Source organism: Cygnus atratus, chromosome 6, assembly GCF_013377495.2.
Source record: "Cygnus atratus isolate AKBS03 ecotype Queensland, Australia chromosome 6, CAtr_DNAZoo_HiC_assembly, whole genome shotgun sequence".
Taxonomy (NCBI): domain Eukaryota; kingdom Metazoa; phylum Chordata; class Aves; order Anseriformes; family Anatidae; genus Cygnus; species Cygnus atratus.
The window spans coordinates 223,860-246,043 of NC_066367.1; the positions used below are offsets into that span (position 1 = coordinate 223,860).

At 39.7% G+C, this 22,184-nt stretch overlaps 2 protein-coding genes across 6 annotated transcripts; both read left to right on the forward strand.

The window, feature by feature from the left end:
- The first annotated feature begins 255 nt into the window (after positions 1-255).
- On the forward strand, positions 256-7,528 carry PPIL3 (peptidylprolyl isomerase like 3). Its single transcript, XM_035537123.2, is given in 8 exon segments — positions 256-275; positions 610-657; positions 1,886-1,960; positions 3,466-3,559; positions 4,180-4,206; positions 4,209-4,246; positions 4,707-4,825; positions 7,110-7,528. Coding segments are annotated over 7 exon segments (483 nt in total). The 5' UTR covers positions 256-275; positions 610-654; the 3' UTR covers positions 7,237-7,528.
- Positions 7,529-7,673: 145 nt separating this feature from the next.
- CLK1 (CDC like kinase 1) lies at positions 7,674-22,076 on the forward strand. 5 transcript variants are annotated; one of them, XM_035537090.2, is made up of 14 exons: positions 7,674-7,812; positions 9,712-9,853; positions 12,010-12,173; positions 12,373-12,601; positions 13,678-13,768; positions 14,185-14,251; positions 15,836-15,952; positions 16,784-16,950; positions 17,023-17,117; positions 17,203-17,332; positions 17,688-17,770; positions 18,301-18,380; positions 21,216-21,306; positions 21,393-22,076. In XM_035537090.2, the coding sequence occupies exons 3-14, from the start codon at positions 12,016-12,018 to the stop codon at positions 21,606-21,608; spliced, it is 1,524 nt and encodes a 507-aa protein (XP_035392983.1). In that variant the 5' UTR covers positions 7,674-7,812; positions 9,712-9,853; positions 12,010-12,015; the 3' UTR covers positions 21,609-22,076. The 5 variants fall into 5 exon arrangements, with proteins under 5 accessions (XP_035392983.1, XP_035392984.1, XP_035392985.1 ...); XM_035537091.2 differs by having other exon boundaries at positions 12,016-12,173; XM_035537092.2 differs by lacking the exons at positions 7,674-7,812; positions 9,712-9,853 and adding an exon at positions 10,408-10,781.
- The last annotated feature ends 108 nt before the right edge of the window (positions 22,077-22,184 follow it).

Genomic DNA, 22,184 nt, shown 5'->3' on the forward strand with positions numbered 1-22,184 from the left:
ATGGTTACCTGAGACGGCCTGCCAAGGCAGAGAGCTGGCCTCTTTTTTTGCGTGTGGGGAGAGGTATGAAGGTAGAAGAAGTTGGCGTGTGAAAGTCTGATTTTCACACAGCTGCGTCTTTATTATCGTAATTCCGAATGGTTTATGGGAAAGTCGTTATTAAGTTAAAAAAACAAAAACCTTGGATCCTGTGCTTGGATGCAGGTGCCTGTCTGCTGGAGGCTCTGACGCCTGTCAGGTGGTGGCTTTGAGATCATGCTTCTATATAGATACTGGCATGTATTTTTTCTCAATGAATCTGCGATATTTATAAAACTATAATCTTTAGAAAAGGTGTAAGTATTTAGTATAAACTCATCTGAAGAAAGGCTTTTTTTTTTTGTGGCCTCCCCCACACACACTTTCTCTAAGCTGTTTTGTTGTTTCTGGTTCTTTATGTGCTGGGTGGTTGCTTAATGCAAGTAAGACGTTTATCCACAGAGTCACTTGAGTATTACTGTAAAACTATGGTGAAAAAGCTCATAACCACACAAATGTTTCAGAATCGGAAAGAACTGGAAAATGCTGGGGGAAAAAATGAACAAAACAAATTTCATGTTTTCTTTGCAGGTAATTGCTATATACAAAATTACCTCAGCGTTTTGATGAGCAGGCATGGTGAGAACAATAGCACTTTTTATATATTTTCATATTTTCTGAAATGTTCGCTTCTTGGAAAGTGAATAGCAGTTCTGCATCTCAAAGGATTACGTATTTTACTCTGATGCTGTGAAGAATCTCTAATGAAAAGTGCAGGTTTCCATCTAAGACTTCTACAAGATACGGTGAAAAGGGAAATGGGTTAATTTACAATTTCATCAGTCTAAAATATAATTAGACTTCAGCTCTAAGTTAGTAAATATTAATCCTAGCTTGGCTAATGCTTCATAGTCCAGTTTGTTTCTTTTACCACAGAGGCATTGTTCAAGTTGCAAGCTCATAGTCCTGCTTGAGTGCATGTAACATAGATACTTGTAAGTATACTTGCAAGTATAGATACTTGCAGGCTTTTGAAAGCTTAGCAGATCAGGAACTAGAGGTAGGACTATTTGTCTTAAACTATATATATACCTTTGTAACGTCTCCAAAGATATTGCAGACAACTATTTTCTCTGCTTTGCTTTTATACTTCTGGAACAGTAGGCCAGTATCATCATGATGCTGATTTTTATTAGTTTTTCTGTACAGTTATTCCTAGCATACCACTACAGTAATTGTTTTCGCATAGCTCAGCACTTTTTGTGGAAGCACTATGATATATATTGGGCATATAGAGAGATATATTTGCCTTGGTAGCTAGGTAACTGTCGTTTTAAATTTTATGAAGACTACATGTAAATTCTTAAGAAAAGTGTGTGATTTTGTACAGTTATTTGTTTGTAAGGGCAGACTATATGTAATGCCATTCAGAACTATCCTATCGCTCAAAAGGCTGTAATCAGGTAGTGCCCATCACTTGTTCCTCTGCTCGTAAACTAGTGAGGTATGTGCACCACAGTGTGGCCTCCCGAAGTAGATATTACCTCGATTCTTCAAATTTGCAGTGAAGTGACTGTGTAGGTCCAGTTCACAGATGAATAATGTGTTTCTGGATTGCAATAGTATGAATCAGAGGTTCTGCATTTCAATGGCAAACTTGATTTGTCCTGAAATTAAATGAAACTGGCGTTTTCTGGTGATGGCAAAAGGTTTGCGACAGTAGCCTTGCCTATGGCCAAAGATTGAAACAATGGTTATATGCAGTGGGATTTTGCTTATGCTCTCGATAGGACTGGAAAATAAAACTGAGTCTATTAACTGTTAGCATTTAATTTCTGATTTAATTATTTTTGTTACTCTTGCTCAGGCTGTCACGCTGCACACTGATGTAGGAGATATTAAAATTGAATTGTTTTGTGAGCGTACACCGAAGACTTGTGAAGTAAGTCAAATAACAGGAATGAGACTGTCTAGTGTTGAAGCAACGCATTAGAAAGGGTGAAGACCACAGAGAAGGTGAAATGACTGTCCCAGTTTATCTTTTAATATAATGGAATATTAGCATTTTAAGCTGGTGTGGAACTTGTGCAGCATATACTTGGGTGCTGTGTAATAGTGCCTAAAGGTTTGCTGCCTGTTTCTCGCCAGATAAGGTTTGGCTAAGGGTTGCTTATCTCCAAGTTTTGGTGTATCCCAAACTGCCCTTTGCCCTTTAGGTGAAACATGGGTTATGGCCTGGGATTCCCATATTTGCCTTGGTTTGCCTGCACTGAGTCAGATTTGACTTTCCTTAAAAGTAAGAATCACTAGCTTAAATTGAAATCAGTTACTTTTATTGAAAAAAAATAGAGGCTTGAAACTATTGATTACAAAATTACAACACATTTACAAAATAAAAATGTTGAATGGAAATGATATTTATGATCATGTTTCAGTCCTCATGCTTGTTCCTCAAGTCAGATGGCCTTGTGCTGTAAAGCTTTATTTAAAATCCTTTGTGTCTGTGACAGTGTCAAAGGAGCAACTCCAGCATAATTTGAGTATGACTGTTCTGTGGCAATACTCTGGGGGATTCACCTAATGATTCTTTAACCCGTCATAACCTTCTTCTATAGGAAACAAAAGAAATAGGAGCGCTAAACACAAACTGCAGTCTATTGAAATAGATGTTGTAAAATACTTTTATTGTGTTTTTACAGCTGTTTCTCTTTTGGCGATAGGTGCCACACAGGACTTTTTAATCCATAGATAGTTTTAGCAGTCAGTATGGCAGAGTAACTTGTAAATTTATTTTTTCCTTCATGTTGTAATTCTGTAGTTCTAATGTTTCTTTAAGCCAGATTAAGTACTATTTTAGTTTGAGGCTTTGAAATTTGATATCTCAGAGTTTTCCTGATCTCGGGTGCAAAACCTGCTTCTTTGATTCTGAACAGTCCATCTTTGAACTGAAGTGAAATTGTCTTTCTCTAAAGGCATTTTCCATGCAAACTAATCGCCAGTACTTATCAGTAAGGATAAAGGTATCCAAATTATGTTTCATAAGCTATGTGAGGTGTAGAGATCCTTTCAAAGAAATGCATGTTCCTGCACAAAATGAAAGAAAATATTTATGAATCCCTCATCAGATCTGTCTCCTGGATCATGCTATCTGTGAACAGTTTCACCGTTGCCTTTTTCACTTCCATATAGCCTGTAGTTAATTTTTATTGCATTTGGTACTGTTTATAACAATGACAAGCTCTGAAGAGGGAAGGAAGAGGCCTGAGTGTTATTTATATTTTTTAATAGTCAACAATAGTCTGGGGCAGTGGACAAATGCCATTACATGGTCACAGTGCAAAGCAGAGGCAAAAGTGTTCTTAGTCTTGCCAATGCATTTTAGTAATATTTTAGTAACAGAGAACAAAATTTCTGAATATTTTAATACAATTTGTTTCATTTCCTTAGAATTTCCTGGCTCTGTGTGCTAGTAACTACTACAACGGCTGCATATTTCACCGGAATATAAAGGGCTTCATGGTTCAGACAGGGGATCCATTAGGTAAATTCTTCTGTTAATGTCTCTCTATAGTAAAGTTATATAAAAGTAAAACAAAGTATCAAGAAATATAAATAAATTATAAATATCAATAATTATAGAAACAAAATGTTAAAAAAAAAGAAGATTATTGTATTGTTAATAGAGGTTTTAATGATATGAGCTTACTGCAAAGTTTCCTGTGGTGAGGTTACAGAAGAGCATCCAGTTCTAAATAATGTAATGCAGTAATAAAGCATTCTGTAAATTTTGAGTTTTTTCAGCTCTTTCCACTAAATATGACTAGTAGCAGTTAACTATCGTGGTTTCTCTGTTTTCTGGCTGGAAGGCTACACTGCCTCTAAAGCATTTGGGAAGATGTCCCAGATGCTGTTAACTGTTTAGGAGAATGTCTGATTCAACTGTGTGTCTGTCTGCAGTCATACTGAATTTAATTTGAGGATATATCAGTATTTTTATATAGAGTTCTGGCTCTGCTCAGTATCAAGCCATGAGAACAGGATCGCTGGCTCAAACAAAATAGAGTCTATCTGGGACCTTTGTTTTAAAATTTTGTAATGGTACATCATTCCTGCATATCCCAGTCTGAAAATCATTAATATATTGCGGTTCTTCTTTGTCAGGTACTGGGAAAGGAGGTAACAGCATCTGGGCAAGAAGTTTGAAGATGAATTCAGTGAATACCTAAAGGTATTTCTGTGCTCTCAATATGCAGTTACGTTTTCAGATGAATTTTCTTTACAGGCTGGAGAGTGATCAGTGTTGTGCTGGATTAAGTTACCTGTTTTGTAATTGTGAAATAAAGTATAATCCCAGAGGGAAGGGATAGAAAGCTCGTTATTAAAATAGAAACAGGCACTGTAATACTTAGCAAGTTAGATTTGAGGGTTATCATTACTGAGAACAGAAGCAGCAATTTTTAACAAAATATTTTTCATGCACTAAAGGCAAAGAAATAGTTTTTTGATGTAAAAGCAAATTGGAGGAGCTAGTTGTTATAATGTGGGTTGTGATAGAATGTGGTATTAACAAGAATGGGTTTTAATAATGACATTGAGGCAGAGCAATAAGTCACTGAGCACTTGGTACAGGTTGATGTCCTGCCTTCACAGGTGGTTGGTTATTCGTGTTGATTTTTTTTCTCTTTCAGCACAGTGTCCGTGGGGTGGTTTCAATGGCAAACAATGGCCCAAATACCAATGGATCACAGTTCTTCATCACTTATGGCAAGCAACCACACTTAGATATGAAGTACACTGTCTTTGGGAAGTGAGTGATCCAACCATTTGCCTCCTAGCCATAGAGTGTGACGGATGTGAATATTTCAGGGCAGATGCAGTACAAATTTAGAAACTTTGGGTTCTAAAGCTCTTTAAAAATATTCAGTGTGTATATGTAAATGTATGCTCTTGCACTGTCACCAGAATTAGTTACCCTAAAATGCTGCTCCATTTTTCTTAGTAGTTGGGAATGCAATTGAAATAGGCATATTAAAAATTACCTCAAGAATGGAGCTGGGTTAAGTTTTTTTGTTATAATTTTTTTTTAAGCTAGTTGTTCCTGCTTGCCATTTTGTACTGTGCCCAAATGGGTGCATCCTAATTTTTAGCAAACTCAAAAATAACTGGATACACAGTTGTAGGGTTTATTGACAAGCAAGAGTCTGATCTGGAACTAGGTATGTGGATGGGTGCAGTACTGACATGGTCATACTTCTGTTTAGATGGAACTTCCTGTTGAGTGGATAAAACTTGCGGAACTGGCAGTTCGTAAAATTAGATTAGGTTATTTAAGATGTATCATTATTTTAAAACATTATGTTAATAGAAGCTGCTGATAATATACCATCCCTAAAGCAAATGTTTAATTTTTGAGTCTTTCAAATGCTGCTTTTTCTTTCTCAAAATCATGGTAATATCTTTTCTTTGTTTGTTGTTAAGAAGTCTGTAGCATGCAAGTGAATCTTGTTGAGAAAAAGCTGTTTTTTTCAAAGACTTAAATATTCAAAGGAAACTGGTGAAAATTGAAAAATATTATTTCCTTCCACCTGCTTTGTATATAGGCAGGTGGAAGGTATAGCCAGGTATAAGCATAGGTGTTCCTTTCATTTCTGAGTTTGTTTAGAAGTGATTGAAAGGGTTTTTTGGACATCTTCCTTAGAAAAGAGTAGAGGCGCTGACAGATTAACTTTGCCAGATTTTCTGTGGCAGTTTAAGATACTCCTGACCCAGTTGCAGAATCAGAACAGAATATGTAGTCAGACACAGACACAGACACAGATTTCTAGGTTGGAAGAGACCTCAAGATCATCGAGTCCAACCTCCGACCTAACACTAACTACTCCACTAAACCATATCGCTAAGCTCTACATCTAAACGTCTTTTAAAGACCTCCAGGGATGGTGACTCCACCACCTCCCTGGGCAGCCCGTTCCAATGCTTAATAACCCTTTCGGTAAAGAAGTACTTCCTAACATCCAACCTAAAACTCCCCTGTCGCAACTTTCGCCCATTCCCCCTCGTCCTGTCACCAGGCACGTGGAGAACAGACCAACCCCCACCTCTCTACAGCCTCCTTTAAGGTAACTGTAGAGAGCGATAAGGTCGCCCCTGAGCCTCCTCTTCTCCAGGCTGAACAAGCCCAGCTCCCTCAGCCGCTCCTCGTAAGACTTGTTCTCCAGACCCCTCACCAGCTTGGTCGCCCTTCTCTGGACTCGCTCGAGCACGTCCATGTCCTTCCTGTAGCGAGGGGCCCAAAACTGAACACAGTACTCGAGGTGCGGCCTCACCAGAGCCGAGTACAGGGGGACAATCACAAAGTACAGTGGGACAATCACAGTACAGGGGGACAATCACATGTCCATGATGGACATGAGTCCATGCTCCATCCCACAATTCAGCATCCAAGATTCAAAGAGCTGATGAATGTGACAGTGAATTGAACTGTGAATGGTATGTGTTTTCTGCAAAGTCCATTACTGGGAAATAAATTGCCAAGACTTACGCAAAAGGTGAGAGAATTAGAATAATCCCTCTTACCACTTCTTCAGCCCGACTGGGCATCTGAAAGCCTAAACACAGTTGTGCCATTAGACTTACACAGTTATTGGTTCTTTCCAATCTTGTCTTTGTGCTGGAAGCTTAGTAATTATAATTGCACATTTGGAAGTTGATTTTCCAGCCATGGGATTTCAGTAATTCACAGTGAGGTTTGGTTTGGCTAGTATCTTGTCAGTCAGTTGACTGGTCAGTCCTGCCTGCAAGGAAGTGCAGCCAGGGTCTTCACAGAGATGTGGTTGGTAGAAAATACGATGTTGTCAGGTCAGTGGAAATTACTCGTTCTTTTATCAGAACCTGTTATGGATGATTAACATTTCCTTTCAAAATAGGTTATATGCCATATATAAAGTTTTGGCTGCCTTATTTGTATAATTTGCTTGCAGAGTCCTTGTACTGTGATACTTAGCTAACTGTGAAGTGTTTTGAGATACATCCATTGTGAAAGTTCAGTCATTATTAGAAGGAGATTCCTAGCAGTTCTGCTTTTCTTCCAGAGTTATTGATGGCTTGGAGACCCTGGATGAGCTGGAAAAGCTGCCTGTGAATGAGAAAACCTACCGACCTCTTAATGATGTTCGCATTAAAGATATTACAATTCATGCCAACCCTTTTGCTGTGTAACCACAAACAGTCTTGATGCATTCTTTAGAGATTGGTCAGGTCGACTGCTGGGTGATTATGGTGTTTAGAGTGTCATTAAAAAGGGTTACTCAACCTTGATCATACCTTTGGTCATTGAATGCAGGGTTCTCAGATGTTGTGACATTGTTTGGGAGTTGTCATAAGGGAGTCTCATGCTTCAGAAGACAGTTTTTCCAGAGTATATTCCTTGATTTTGACTTTTAAACTTTGCTTCTTGTACTTGTAAAACAAGAAAAGACTTTCAAAAATACATATATTTTTGCAAACCTTTGTTTTCTGCCTTGTCTTTCACTGTGATAACTGTGTTGAAACAATGGGCTTTGCTACAATTTCATAGTGTCAGTTTTCTGAAACTTTCCCATGTAAATTCTAATGTTCCTTACTTTACAGTTTTTTAGAAAATTCACTAAGATATGTAATTTTTTCCCCTAGGTGAAAGCAGTGTTACAGGTAGAGGAAACTTTTCTCTGCTAGTGGATTAAAGACAACATTTAGAGGAGTTCTTGCTCTTGCACTGTCGTGTTGGAATGGTAACCTCTTCAGCCTCCCTGGAAGGTAGATCATAAACAATTGCTTTAGCCTCTGGCACAATACTCTTGGAATGAAAGAGTGAGTGTTTGTGTCTTTATATAGCTGTTGTTTGAAACTAGGTAACCATGGATTTGCTATAACTTGTTTTTCATCACATCATTGCACAAACAGTAGAGGGTAAACACAACAAAGAGTATTGACCGAAAGGTTATGGTCAGACTTCTAACCAAGAATATACTGATATACCCAAAATAATAAACGATACTATGGCCAAGGTGATGTTGAAGAACAAATGAGAGAGAGATGTTCTTTGGTCCTGTTTGAGACCAGATGTTGGACTCAAAGTCTGCAAGAATGTACAGAAATGTCTGGATATTGAGTGCACAGAAGGAAAAATAAAATACATACATATGTACGAATATGTATATTACTGATCCAATGCTCAGTTCACTTAGTATAGTAAGCATAAAATAAACTGACTTAAGCAGGGAAAAGTGCAATTTGAATGCATCAGAAAAGCAGTTCTCCACCTTGGGTATGGTAGGCAAAGCAGTGTTCTGTTCTTCCCTGAAAACTTCCTTGTTGTAGATTTTAAAAATGCATTTTGGCATCAGTTTGTTTTATTGAAGCAGGAAAAATCAATTTGTTTCCACAGAGGTCCATTTTCTGGCTATAATACAGAGAGGTGAGAGTATACATTTCCAATTCCAACCGTATATGAGACACCCACAATTTCTGCATCCATCTCTCTGCCTTTTAAAATAAAGAGGTGAAATTATTTGCAAGAGAAAGGCAAAGGTGTGCATGTACAGGCTTCTGAGGAGTTAACGAGCAAAGGCTTAGTGTCCACCAGAGTAGATCAGTACCCTCTCTTTGGGACAAAATTTCTGTATGGATGAATGAATGAGGAATACATCCATTCTGTTGCATCTCTTAGTATTGTTCTGGAGTTCAGGTGTGTGTTTAAGGAAAGAAAAAAAAAAGACATTTGAAAGAGCCAAAATGTTGTCAGCAGAAGTCTTAAGAGATTTTGTGCCTCTTTGGTATGTGGTATTGCGTAAAGCTCCTAGCCCTTGCTCCAGACTTCCTACATTTTACCCTCCCATGTCAGTCAGTCAGGTAAAGGATTTCATTATTTTAGTTCTGTGCTCTTCCTGTCTTTTTCATGTTACCAGCACATAACAACAGCAAGTAGACAGAAGCAGGCAACGGCATGTTGGGCTGACACACTGCCACTACTGTTATGCAGAAAGAAATACATACTGAGAATTTGCCTACAGTGCAGAGGAACTATTAGTTAAATTAGAGGAATTAGTTCCTCTAATTTAAAATGCTGACATCTAGCACTGAACTCAGCAGAATTTCAGGTCTGCTTTTTACCTCCACAAAAAGACTGATTTATAGAATGTGTGAAATACAGGAACAGCAAGCAATTTGCTCTCTGCATGATACATAAATTTAGATACTTTCTTTTTTATCTAAACTTGCATATTGAAAGGGGAGTGATCTCATGGGACAGATTTGCATCCTGTTTTGAGTCATATTATGCTTGTTTTCCTGTTCATGGTTCTGAACCTCTTCCATGGGAACTTGGAATACAACAGGAAAAATAATGGTGGGGTTGGTCCCGTCCACTTCTGAAAGAAAGAGAGACACGTGAGTGGAAGTGTAATTTTTTGGGCTGGTTGATGGGTACAGCATATGTGCAGTTTAGTTCTTGCATACAGCTATAGGGTCAGTTGGGGAAAATTTAAAAAAAAAAAAAAAAAGAAAAAGAAAAAGACCTAAAAGCGAGGAGGGTCGTTTATAAAGGCTTTGAAGTGTTTCAGAATGTTTAGTGCTTCCCAGAATAAAGGAATATCTGGGTTTAGAGAACTGATATGCATAGACTGTTGCAGCGTTTCAGGACTCCTTTATCCTTAGGTGTGCTTTTCCCACATAAATGAGATGGCAGACAAGATGTTGGACAGCTGGGCTTTTGGAGAACTGAATTTCAGGTGTGGTACTGGATAGCTTTGCTGAGGTGGTGGCTGATGGGTGGCGGAGCTCGTGCCATGAGAACAAGGTGAGCAGAACCCAGGGGGAGGTGGGCTGTCTGGTACAACTGCTCCCCAGTGCCTGCAGTGAGCAGGAAAGCAAGGCTTCGTTTTGTGGGAGGGTTTTTTTTTGTCTTGTGGGCATAGAAGGCTGATCTGTATGTTTATTTAAAGAGTTGTATTTATTTTGTTTTATAGTGTGTATTTATGTTCCACCGAGCTTTGAAAACATGACTAAAAGCTAGTAAAAGATTCCATGACACATCAAAAAAAAGTGGTGGCCAACTATTTTGATTAAAAACATTTAAAAATGATTGGCATTAAAAATAGAGACAGTTGTAATTTGTTAGTCACCAGCGGTACTTTAAACTTGTGCTGCTTTAAAGCTGACTGGATATGTGCATTAAGAATTTGTCTGGGCATGTAGAGAGGCAAAAAAAAAAAATCAGGCTTTTCTTGCCAAGGAGCAAAAATGATGACATGTCAATGAAGAGTCACAAAAAGCAACCTTCTGGTGGTCACTCTTAAAAGTGGGTTAGCTTTATTGTTTTCATCGTCGCGCTACGCGATGCTGAAAAGCCCTCGGCAGGAGCCCAGGGGAAGGTTTTACACCGGGGCTACTTGCAGAGCCAAAATTTTCCACCCGGTGTCCCGGGAGCTGCCGTGAAGCCGCTGCCGGCGGGGCCTGGGCAGCAAGGAGGTCGCGGGGCTGCTGAGGGGCCGCTGTTGCCGGGCCCGCCTTGCCTGGGCCCGGCCCGGCCCGCCCCGCCGTGTGACGCGGCCGCGCTCCAGAAGGTTCCTTGGCAACGCCATTTTGTGGCGAGCTGCGGCGCGGCGGCGGTGCTGTGGTGGCGGTTCGCGGCAGCTCGGAGGAGGACGGCGGGTACCCCCAGCACAGCGAGTACCCCGAGCAGCACAGCGGGTACCCCGAGCACGGCTGCACCCCGAGTTGCTGAGGTCGGGCGGGCAGGGCGCAGCGCTGCGGGGCGGCGGGGGGGAGCTGAAGGACGCGGGCGAGCTGCGGGATGGGACGGGGCGCGGCCGCACCGCAGCTGCCTAGGGCCTGGGGGCGGCCCGGGGGACGCCGACGCAGTGCGGGGACGGGGACGCCTCCTGCCGGGGTGAGGGGCAGCCCGTGGCCGCGCGGTTCGGCTCGGCCCCGCCGACTCGGGTGGGCGCTGGGCCCCCGCCTCCCCTCGGCCGCCATGTTGTCTGCCCGCGCCTAGGGCCGCGCCCCGACAAAATGGCTGTGGCCGTCGCTCTTAGGGAGCGCCTCGCGGGGCCGAGCGGAGCCCACAGCTTCGTCCTGGGGCAGGGACCCCGGGGGCGATGGCAGTCACCGAGTGCCCTGAGACAGGCGCCTCAGTCACCTGGGGGCGCCGAGCTGGCCGGGGGCGTCGTCAGGCGTCAGCGACCTGCTGCGGTACCCTGCCGCGTTTGCCCGAGCCGCATCTGGCGAGCCGTGACCCATTTACGATCGGACATTGAAGGAAAAGATGTTTGATAAGAGACTTACCTTTTTTAGAAAGCCAGTAATTAAATACCTGGTAGATGCATGAGTTTTACTGCCACTTCGAGTTAGCACTGGAAGTACTCCAGGAATCTGCAGAAAAGCGTGGTAGAAGTTCATGACAGACTCTTTGAAATCTTTATAAAGCACAGTGGGCAATATTTCACACAGAATCACACAGAATGGCCCAGGTTGGAAGGGACCTCTGAAGATCATCTAGTCCAACCCCCCTGCCAAGCAGGATCACCCAGAGCACATTGTGCACGGTGGCATCTAGGCAGGTTCTGAATATCTCCAGAGGAGACTCCACAACCTCTCTGGGCAGCCTATTCCAGTGCTTTGTATGTGTTTTTAAGTACACATAAGCTTTCCATTTTCCCAGTGCACACACCGTTTATTATAAACAAGGGTGCTTGAGCAGCTTTGCAGAAGTAACATTCTCAGTGTGTGTTTGGTACCTGGTCCACAGTGCTTTCATTTTTAAGAGGTAGCTTACTGGGTTTTATTCACATACCAAAATAGTCATTTTGAAATGAATTGAATTTTAAAACAATGTGGAGAAAGGAGGGAAAAAATGAAAGTTGGGTAGTTGAGGAAAAATCGTCATTATACTTTCAGTTTGATAGTAATGGCTTGTCTATGGAAGCTATTTCAAAGAGCAAAATACTTTTTCAGTTACAGATGCGGCATTCCAGGCAAACTAATTATCCTGACTGGGATGAAAAAGAAAGTTGGGATCACAGAAGATGTGACAGTGGTCATAAGAGGAAGAGGAGATCGTTTAGTGGTACACAGGAGAATAAGCACTTCAAACATGATCTTTCTAAACTTCCTGATAGGTAAATAACATTATGATTTCTGATACAAGTAGGGACGTGATTCAAGATTTTACTATTCTGATCTGGTCATCAGATAACATACTCATTTTTTGAGTTGGAGATATTTCAAGATAGGTATCTTATACCCTAAAACAAAAAGCTGTCTTGATAGAGATACTGGAAGTTATGTAATTAGGTTTACTTAATCTTTTGTTTGTAGTAACTGTTCAGAATCCAAATCCATAAATGAGAGAGACCATCATGAACGACGCTATGTTGAAGAATACAGAAACGAGTACAACCAAGGATATGATAATGGACGTCATCACAGAGACCATGAAAGTGGTTATCACAACCATAGTAGCAAATCATCGGGATATAGTGGGAGGAGTAGTTACAAAAGGAAATACAAGACACATCACAGTGCCTGTCATCATCATTCACAAGTGGTATGACCAATTTTAACTTAGGATTTTGTATTTTAGAAAAATAATCTCTCATCTGGGCAGTAGTAATTGAGGGGGTTTGGGGAAGTCTGTCGATAATATTTATAGATTAGTTCTTTCGTTTATATTAATAGATTTTTTTTTGCTATTTTTTTTTCCTCTTTAGTGAGAACATATGGTTTGTAGGTATGCTTGTGATACCACAGAACATAGTCTTGCTATTTGTTCATTGGATATATTTGAGCCGATCAATGAATAAAAACCATCAATTGGAGTACTTGAAATACAGGCATCACTTTCATGCCTTAAAAACTTACAATTACGTCGACTATTTATTTGAGCCCTACCTAAAAATCCAAATACAAGCTTTCAAACTTGCTTTTGAATAAGTATCACTGAAATAGCAAGGATGTCAGATTTTTGCACTTTTTTTGGTATTGATTAAGATGTTTTAGGTCTTGGTGAAAGTCTGTAGAATCGGATAACTACGAAAACTGTCCAGTAGCAAGGGTAGTTTTTCTGAACTTTGTCATATATTTAACTGTTAAAAAAGCTGAAGGTAGGATTTATAGTTAATATCTTTAGCTGAGGCAGACAAAAGTAAATAGATATGCTATTTTTGTGATTAAAAAGAATAAACAAACACAAAACCGTGATTAAATATTTAGACCAGAGGTTTAAACTTATTTAAGGTGGGTATTCTAGTTTGCCCACAAGGGTAATTTATATAAGATAATTATTAAATCTTTTTGCTATAACAAGTGAGGACACTGAAATCCTAAAGCAAAATTCAGTGAACCAATCTTTTAAAAGAAAAACAATTGTGTTGTAATTTTTTGTTGCCTTGCCACTTTGAGTATCTTATCTGAAAATCTGTTCCTTGCCATGTTTTTCTCCTGTAACATAAACTATGTGCCCTGTGAATTTCTGGGGACTGAATTTGAAATTGCTCCTGCCAACCGTTTGTGGCCTGGCGTGTATCTGAATGCCTGAATATCTCCCTGCTGAATGAATTTCGTATTCTGACCTGAATTGACTCGGGTTTATTGATTGGCTGGACGATCTTGGTGCCGTTCCAGAAGAGTCATCGAAGGAAAAGATCCAGGAGTGTAGAGGATGATGAGGAGGGTCACCTGATCTGTCAGAGTGGAGACGTACTAAGTGCAAGATGTATAGACTATTTTTCAAAACTTATTAACTTTTCAGATAGAGTAATTTCTTTTAGCATAAGATGTGAGGGGGCTTTGGAAGTCTTTTCTTTCTGTCTTTTTTTGTTTTGTTCTGTGGGGGGATTGTTATTCTTTTTCTGTAGAACTTAAATGCATTTCTTGTTTCTTTTTCCCCTTTTTCCCCCAAAAATAGTAAATGAAGTTAATGAACGTTCTAGAATGACATCCCTGTAAATGTGCCTTGATGAGAGATGTCCAGTAACATCTCTCAAACTAGATGTTTACATTTTTAAAGATGCACAGTCTAGAATAATCTTCAGTGATAGTATTTATTTTTGTTTTTATTTTTGTTTGCTTGTTTTTTTAATGGCTGAGTAACTTCACAACTTGTGCGATTGACAGTCCTTTTCTTTTTAGATGAGATTGTTGCTACTTTGGGTGAAGGTGCTTTTGGAAAAGTAGTGGAATGCATCGATCACAAAGCGTAAGTCTTTTTTAATAAATACCTGTAATTTTTCTTGCTGATACTGTCACAGTATGAATATCATGAGGTGCTTTCAAATTGATTCTGTGAGTTTACCTTTACTTTCTCATGTACTGCTCTGTGTATTTCGTTACATTTTGACATAACAAAACAATAGGGTTTTTTTGATTTATAAGTGGCATCAGCATGGGAATTATGAATGCTTTGTGGTTGGAATTGGAGATCAAACTGTTCGAGTTGTTAACTCAGCTTTCCCCTTGGGGAAGGTTTCTTGCATGTTCCTTGGAGCGTACATGGTATGGTGTTAGAAAAATTTTATTGTATACCTTGAGGCAATGTAAGCACACGTTTGTGCTTAAATATAAAAAGATAAAAGTGAACAGTGCATTGGACAGAGGACTGTTGCGGTAAGCAGTTCCACAAGGGGTCTGTGAAGATGCGTCATGATTCTTCACATATACTTGCACCAGCCCCAGTCCTGTGAGCTTTGGCATGGGGAGTCTTAGCCTGGCATTTGGGTCATCTGGGTCATTTCTCAGTGCCAGTTCTGCTCACCAAGTGGAGCCTTGAGTATTCGCATTTTGTAGTTGCTACAATGCAATGCTGCGACTGTTTCTTATCAGCAAGGGAAACCTCATTCCCTTACATGAAGTCACTCTGTCCCTGGCATTTCTGTTTCCAGCCAGTTTAACTCATTCTGCAGTTAGGCCTTCTTGCCCGATCATTTACTGCAGAAAAGTTGCAATTACAGTTTCCCTTTTAGTGGCCAGGTAGCGTTCCTGTTGCTGTTCCCAAATGTATGTTAGCACATCGTGGCAGAAAGAGCACCTTGACTTAACGGTTAGGCAGGACTGGTGGAGGTGCCATTGGGTGCATTGGGTGCATTGGGTGCCAGAGAACTTGTCCCTGGCAGAGGGTAAGGGGCTGACTGGTGGGTGGCCTAGACCTACTTGGCTGAAGGTGAGTCCCAGGCCCTGCACCTCCATGCTTCTGTTGAGTAGGGAGGAGGCCTGTGATACTTTGTGGCATACGTTCAAGTATCATCTGCAGTGAAGCAGTGCCCTTTGGGTTCTAAGAGTATATTATAAATCAGTAATACATTTTTGTTTGATGGCAGTTTTTCTCTGTAAAATAGTATGAAACTAGGTTGGTTGTCTTCTGGTTAGTGTAGAAGGCGTTTGATATCTCAGTTCAATTTTTGTTACTTAACTGAAGAAAACCTGTCATTTTTGACAGTCGTGTTGGGCTGCAAGAGGCAGAAGTTCCTGCAATAGCAGTCCAGCATACGTAAACACATGATATGGGGTAAATCAGTATTTTAATCTTTAAGAATACCACCAACGTACAAAGTATCAAGCAAGTTTAAAAAATGAATAGTTGATGAGAGACCAAGTTTTAGTTGTGCTTTTGTATATATAATTTTTTTTCAATTGAGAGTCAGTATGTACTTAAAAATGCTTTCTCGTCTTGATAAGGTTCACCGATTAATTTTGTTATTAAACAATGTATATGATAGTAATTACTGAATACTCTTAGTTGAAACTACTCATTGTTCTAGTGACTGTTAAAACCTGTGTATTTCAGGGGAGGTAGACACGTAGCTGTGAAAATAGTAAAAAACGTTGATCGGTACTCCGAAGCAGCACGTTCAGAAATACAAGTACTGGAACATTTAAATGCATCAGATCCCAGCAATACATAGTAAGTATACAAAAACGACTGTACGTTACTTTGGCTTAAAGATACTCTAATTTTCTATAGTGTGTGTGTTTTAGAAAAAAAATCAAAACACAGCAAGAACCCTACTTTCAGTACCGCAAACTCAAATTCACTAAATAGTAGCTTTGAGTATATTTTTTCCTAAATCATACCAGGTTTCTTCCTTTCTGTTTCAGAGATCTTGAGGGCCCTTGCTGTTTCTTTTAAAGGCTGGTCTAATTCTTGCATGTGTGTGTACAGCTGTACACCAGCCACTCTGGTAGTGCAAGCTTTCGTGCAGCACAGGGCTGCCCAGCCTTGTCAGGCGCTAGCTGTTAGTTCTGGATTGGATCAAATTTTCACATGATCTTCCTCAGACCTGTGAGACTGATTTAGGAGTCTGCTGTAGTGAGAGCAGTTGTACTAATGTGTGAGCAGATTTATCACAAGTGGAAGTACTATGTCCCTTATAATGTTCTTGTTGTGTGGTTTAGAAGAGCTTAATCAGTTCTCCCAGGGCTGCTTTTTAAGTGTCATCGCAAGGGGTCTCAGTGCTTCCAGCAAGTTTTTTGTTGTTATTGGCATTGTCCTCCTGTTTCTAATTTCTCAGTTCAGGAAAAGTTTTGTATTCTGAACTTGGAGCATCTCACCTGGAACCAACATTTGTTAGGGTTTTTGATTGTTTTGAAGCTCTGCTACTTGAAGTAGGTTAGTGTACACGCAGGGGAATGTTAAGCCTCTAAAAGGCCATAGTCGACTATGTCATATGATGTATACGTGTCAGCATTATGTAACGTAAGTGTTGAAATTCGTATGTTTTCCTGCTTTCTGCAGTCGCTGTGTCCAGATGTTAGAATGGTTTGAGCACTGTGGACATGTCTGCATTGTTTTTGAGCTACTGGGACTCAGTACCTATGACTTCATTAAGGAAAATGGGTTTTTGCCATTTAGACTGGACCACATTAGACAGATGGCATATCAGATATGCAAATCTGTGAACTGTAAGTATATTTCTTTTTTTATTCGTTAAATTTTCTTCACGGACTTTGCTAACAACGATATTTATCTTGCAGTTTTGCATTTGAACAAACTGACACATACAGATCTCAAACCAGAAAATATTTTGTTTGTGAAGTCTGATTATGTAGAAGAGTATAACCCCAAACTGGTAAGTTGCTGTCATCTTCCCTATCCCCAACTCAGCCTTCTGGGTTTATTTTGTCACTTGAATCTCATTGTCTGTTTAATTTCAGAAACGTGATGAGCGTACACTGAAAAATCCGGACATCAAAGTTGTGGACTTCGGGAGTGCAACATACGATGATGAGCATCACAGTACTTTGGTGTCTACAAGACATTACAGAGCTCCTGAAGTTATTCTAGGTCAGTAGAAGTCTTTTCAGTGCAAGAGGAACTGTGTGCTTTTTAATTCAATGCTGATAATTTTAAGCACTAACCACATATGGGAAAACTGACTAAAAAAAAAAATAGGTCTTGTTTATAAATGTGCCTGGCTAGGCAGGTAAGCCTGGCTAGGTGGAGTACTACCTATTTTCATAGTGGAAATGAGCTTTGTGTAGTCTGTCATGTTGATAAGATTTCATCTGTAAGATTTTTAGTATGCTATTGAAAAGCGCTACCTTTTAACTAGAATTGTGCTCCAGAAATACAGCTTGCTCAAGCTGTTGAGCTGTTTGTAGTACAGTGTAAAAATAAGCTTCTGAATTTTTTTTCACAGCACTGGGATGGGCACAGCCATGTGATGTTTGGAGCATTGGTTGTATCCTCATAGAATACTACCTGGGATTCACTGTATTTCCGGTAGGTACCTGAACCTCAAAGAGATGCAGCACAACTTAGTAAATCCCTTTAGACACGGATTGAGTGGAATGGGGGGGTGTGCAAGATACTGTGCTGTACTGGTCTGTGGTGCCAAGTTGAGGAGAAGAGGAGCTTTCTTGGAAGAGGCTACAGGTTATATACAGTAAGCAGTGTAGCCAGCTTGATGAAAGGGTATCCCACTCTACTGAGACTAACAACGTTTCTTCTCAGAGCCATCTGGTATTACTCAAGCATGCAAACTGCTTGTTCTGACAGTAGTGCTGGAAGGTGAAATTTATGAACCAAAAAAAAGGGCAAAGCAGGGTAAAAGAGGAAAACAAACAAACAAAAAAAGTACATTGTAACTCAGTTCAGGTAGCAGATAACTACAGGCTCTCTTTATTCCTTAATCTGAAATTGATTATTGGTTGCAAGGTATATAGTCCAAAGCTGGAGGAGTGTTGGTTTGTGGCTCATGGTAACTTTCTCTGACAACGAAGGTAAATGTGTTGTTGTTCTTTTTCCTCCAGACCCATGACAGCAAAGAGCACCTGGCAATGATGGAGCGAATACTGGGGCCTTTGCCTAGTCACATGATACAGAAAACCAGGTAAGTACATTTTACCTTTATGACTTCATTTTTAAATTAAAATACTTACAAGTTTGGTAAGGGACAGGACAAAAGGTAAAAGATACAAAAAAGGAAAAGGGGAAAAAAGGGAAAAGACAGACAAAGGAAAAAGACTATGCAAAAGAGAAAGGGTAAAAGGAAATAAAAGGGAAAAGACAGACAAGGGAGAGGGACAAGGGGAAAAGACAGAATGGAAAATACAAGAAAAAAATTTAAAAGAAAAAGATGGGAAAAGATGGACAAGACAGAAAAGGGAAAGAAAAGAAAGGGGAAAATAAAAGAGAGAAAAGAAAAAAAGGGAAAAGAAAGACAAGGTAAAAAATATGAAAAAGGAAAAGAAAAGGAAAAGGGAAAGGCAAGGGACAAAGACGGGACACAAGAGACAGGACAAGGGAGACAGACAGGATGAAAGAGACGGACGGGACAAGACAGGAAAGGAGATGCAGACAGACAGGACAAGAGAGACGGACAGACGGGCGGGGCAAGAGGGACAGCCAGCCAGGATAAGAGAGACAGAGAGGGGACCAGACAGGACAATGGAAAAATAAAAGTCATCCAAGGGAAAAGGAAAAAGATGAGGGAAAAGAGATGAAAAAGGAAACAAGAAAAGAAAGCGAAAAGAAAGAAATTATAAGACCACGGAAAAGAAAAGGGTAAAAAGACAAGGGACAAGGCAGGGAAAAAAAAGGTAAAAGATACAAAAAAGGAAAAGTAAAGGGAAAAGGAAAAACGGACAAGCGAAAGGCAAGGGACAAAAGAAAACAGAAAAATTAAAAGGGAAAAGAGAAGGAGAAGGACTGACAAAAGACAAAGACAAGGGAAGAGACGAGAAAAGGTAAAAGATAAGGGAAAAAAGAGAAGGGAAAAGACAAGACAAAAAAGGAAAAAGGCAAGAAAAGGAGGAAAAGAAAAAGGGAAAAAGGAGACAAGGGAAAAGAAAGGAAAATAAATGAAAAAGCCAAGACAGACAAGGGACAAGACAAGAAAACGTAAAAGAAAAGGAAAAAGGAAAGACAAGGGACGAGACGAGACAGAAAAGCAGAAAGACTGACAAAAGACAAAGAGAAGGCAGACAAGAAAAGGGAAAAGAAAAAGACAAGACAGACAAGGGAAAACAAGAAAAAAAATAAAGGAAAAGATAAGGGAAAGAAAATAAGAGAAAAGAATGGGAAAAGACAAAAGACGAGGTGGCAAGACAGAAAAGGTAAAAGATCAGACAAGGGACAAGATGAGATAGAAAATGTAGAAGATAGAAAAAGGGAAAAGACAGATGACAGGACAGACAAGGGACAAGACAAAAAAGGTAAGAGAGAAGAAGAGGGAAAAGAAAAAGGGAAAGACAAGGGAAAAGAAAAGGGGAAAGAGGAAGACAAGACAAGACAGAAAAGGTAAAAGGGAAAAAAGAAAAGGGGAAAGACTGACCAAAGACAAGACAGACAAGGGAAGAGACGAGATAGAAAGAAAAGGAGAAAGGCAAGTCAGATGGGACAAGACGGACAAGGGACAAGACAAGAAAGAAAAAGATAAGAAAAGGGAAAAGACAAGGGACAAGACAAGACAGAAAAGGGGGAAAGACTGTCAGAAGAAAGACAAGATGAGCAAGACAAGGGAAAAGAAAAAGATGAGGGAAAGGACAAGACAGACGGGAAGAGACAGATGAGGGAAGAGACGAGACAGAAAAAGTAAAACATAAGGGAAAAGAAAAAGGGAAAAGGTGGGTCAAGAAAAAAAAGTAAAAGATAAGAAAAGGGAGAAGAGGGAAAAGATGAAAATACAAGGGACAAGAAAGAAAAGGTAAAAGATACAAAAGAGGAAGAGGAAAAAGGAAAAGACAAGGGAAAGGTAAGGTGAAAGAGACGAGGGACAAGACAAGGGGAAAAGACAAAGTCATCATACATGGGAAAAGAACAGGATGAGCGAAAAGACGACAGAAAAGTTAGAAGATGGGAAAAAGGTAAGAGAAAAGACACAACAAGGGACAAGGCAACAAAGAAAAGGGAAAAGACAAGAAGGGAAAAGACGGACAAGAGAAATGCAAGGGAAAAGATATGAAAAGGGAAAAGAAAAAAGGGAAAAGCTAAGGGACACAAGACAAAAAGGGTAATAAATAAGAAACGGGAAGAGAGAAAAGAGGGAAAAGTGAAGAAAGGAGAAGACAGACAAGGGAAGAGACAAAGGTGAAAAATACAAAAGAGGAAAAGGAAAAGGGAAAAGACAAGGGAAAAGAACTAGGGAAGAGAAGACAAAAGGTAAAAGATAGGAAGAGGGAAAGAAGGGAAAAGAAGGGGAAAAGGGGAAGACAGACAAGGGAAAGATGAGTGAAAAAGACAAGACAGAAGTAACAAGGCAAGAAAGAAAAGGTAAAAAAAGGAAAAGGAAAAAAGGAGAGAAAAGATGGACAAGAGAAAGGCAAGGGAAAAGAAAAAGGGAAAGACAAGGGAGAAGACAAGACAAGAAAAATGAGAGAAGAAAAGATGGGAAAAGGGGAAAGACAAGGAAAAAAAGACAAGTCAGATGAGGGAAAAGAAAAAGATGAGGGAAAAGACATGACAAGACAAAGAACAAGACATAAAAGGATAAGAAAAAGGAATAGGAAAGAATGAGGAAAATGGATGAGAGAAAAGAAAAAGGGGAAAAGACAAGGGAAAAAAGGAAAGGGAAAAGAAAAGAGAAGGGCAAACCGATGAACTTATGTTTAAAATGTAGAACATTCCCACGTAGGTATTTTCCATTGTGAGTAACATGCTGATAAACATATTTGGGAGGGGGCAAAACAGAATTTTTGAGTAACAAATCATGATTCATTTGTTCGAGGAAACGCAAATATTTCCATCGTGACCAGCTGGATTGGGACGAACACAGTTCTGCTGGTAGATACGTCTCTAGACGCTGTAAGCCACTGAAGGTAAAATGACAGAAGGGAAAATGCTTTGGGAGAGGGGAGCTGTAATTATGAGATTAAAAAAAAATTTTTGTCTTTTATTCATGAAGGAATTCATGACATGCCAGGATTCTGACCATGAGAACCTCTTTGACCTCATACAAAAAATGTTGGAGTATGACCCAGCCAAACGCATTACTCTTGAAGAAGCACTAAAGCATCCGTTTTTCTTCCCCTTGAAACAAGAAAAAAATGAGCTGTCTCCGATAGCTGAGCATGCTGATACAGATGGTATCAGTCCACCAAAGAAACATAAAAGATCTTAAATATTTATTGTGTACAGTTACTTTGTAAATGCCCTATTTTGTATTAATGCCTCTCTTTGGATACTTAAGTTTAACTTAGCTGCTGACATAAAAGTTATTTAAGAAAAAGATGCTGATGAACCTGATCGTGTTTCCTTAATAAAATCTCAATACATTTTTTTATATTAATACATGGAAAGAGCACCATCCATCTTATGAAATAGACCTCTCCTAAAAAGGAAAAACAATATTACGTTTTTTATTGAATTGTTCCTAGAATCATAGAATTGTGTAGCTGATGTTTTGGGGGGTGGGAGGGCTAAGAACAGAGACAACCCTCTCCATTAAGTTTAAGGATGGCTTTTATTTGTTTTTTAAAAAAACTGAAGTTACAAGTTAAGGAAGATCACTTTAGTACTGAACAGATTGCACTGTCATCACCATTTCTTTTTTTACTTTAATAGGTGTACTCTGCTTATAAGTATTTCAGTTAATGCTGATTTTTTTTTAGTTTACAACAGTGTATACTTAGCCTTTACCAGATCTTTTCTGAATTATGAGCTGTCCTGAGAATTGCCCTTAAGAAGTCAGACCAAG

Coding starts and splice junctions, on each gene's coding strand:
- CLK1 (XM_035537090.2), top strand. CDS start 12,016: ATGCGGCATTCCAGGCAAACTAATTATCCTGACTGGGATGAAAAAGAA. Junction 13,769..14,184: donor AGACGTACTAAGTGCAAGAT/GTATAGACTATT, acceptor TTTTCTTTTTAG/ATGAGATTGTTGCTACTTTG. Junction 17,118..17,202: donor AAGAGTATAACCCCAAACTG/GTAAGTTGCTGT, acceptor GTTTAATTTCAG/AAACGTGATGAGCGTACACT.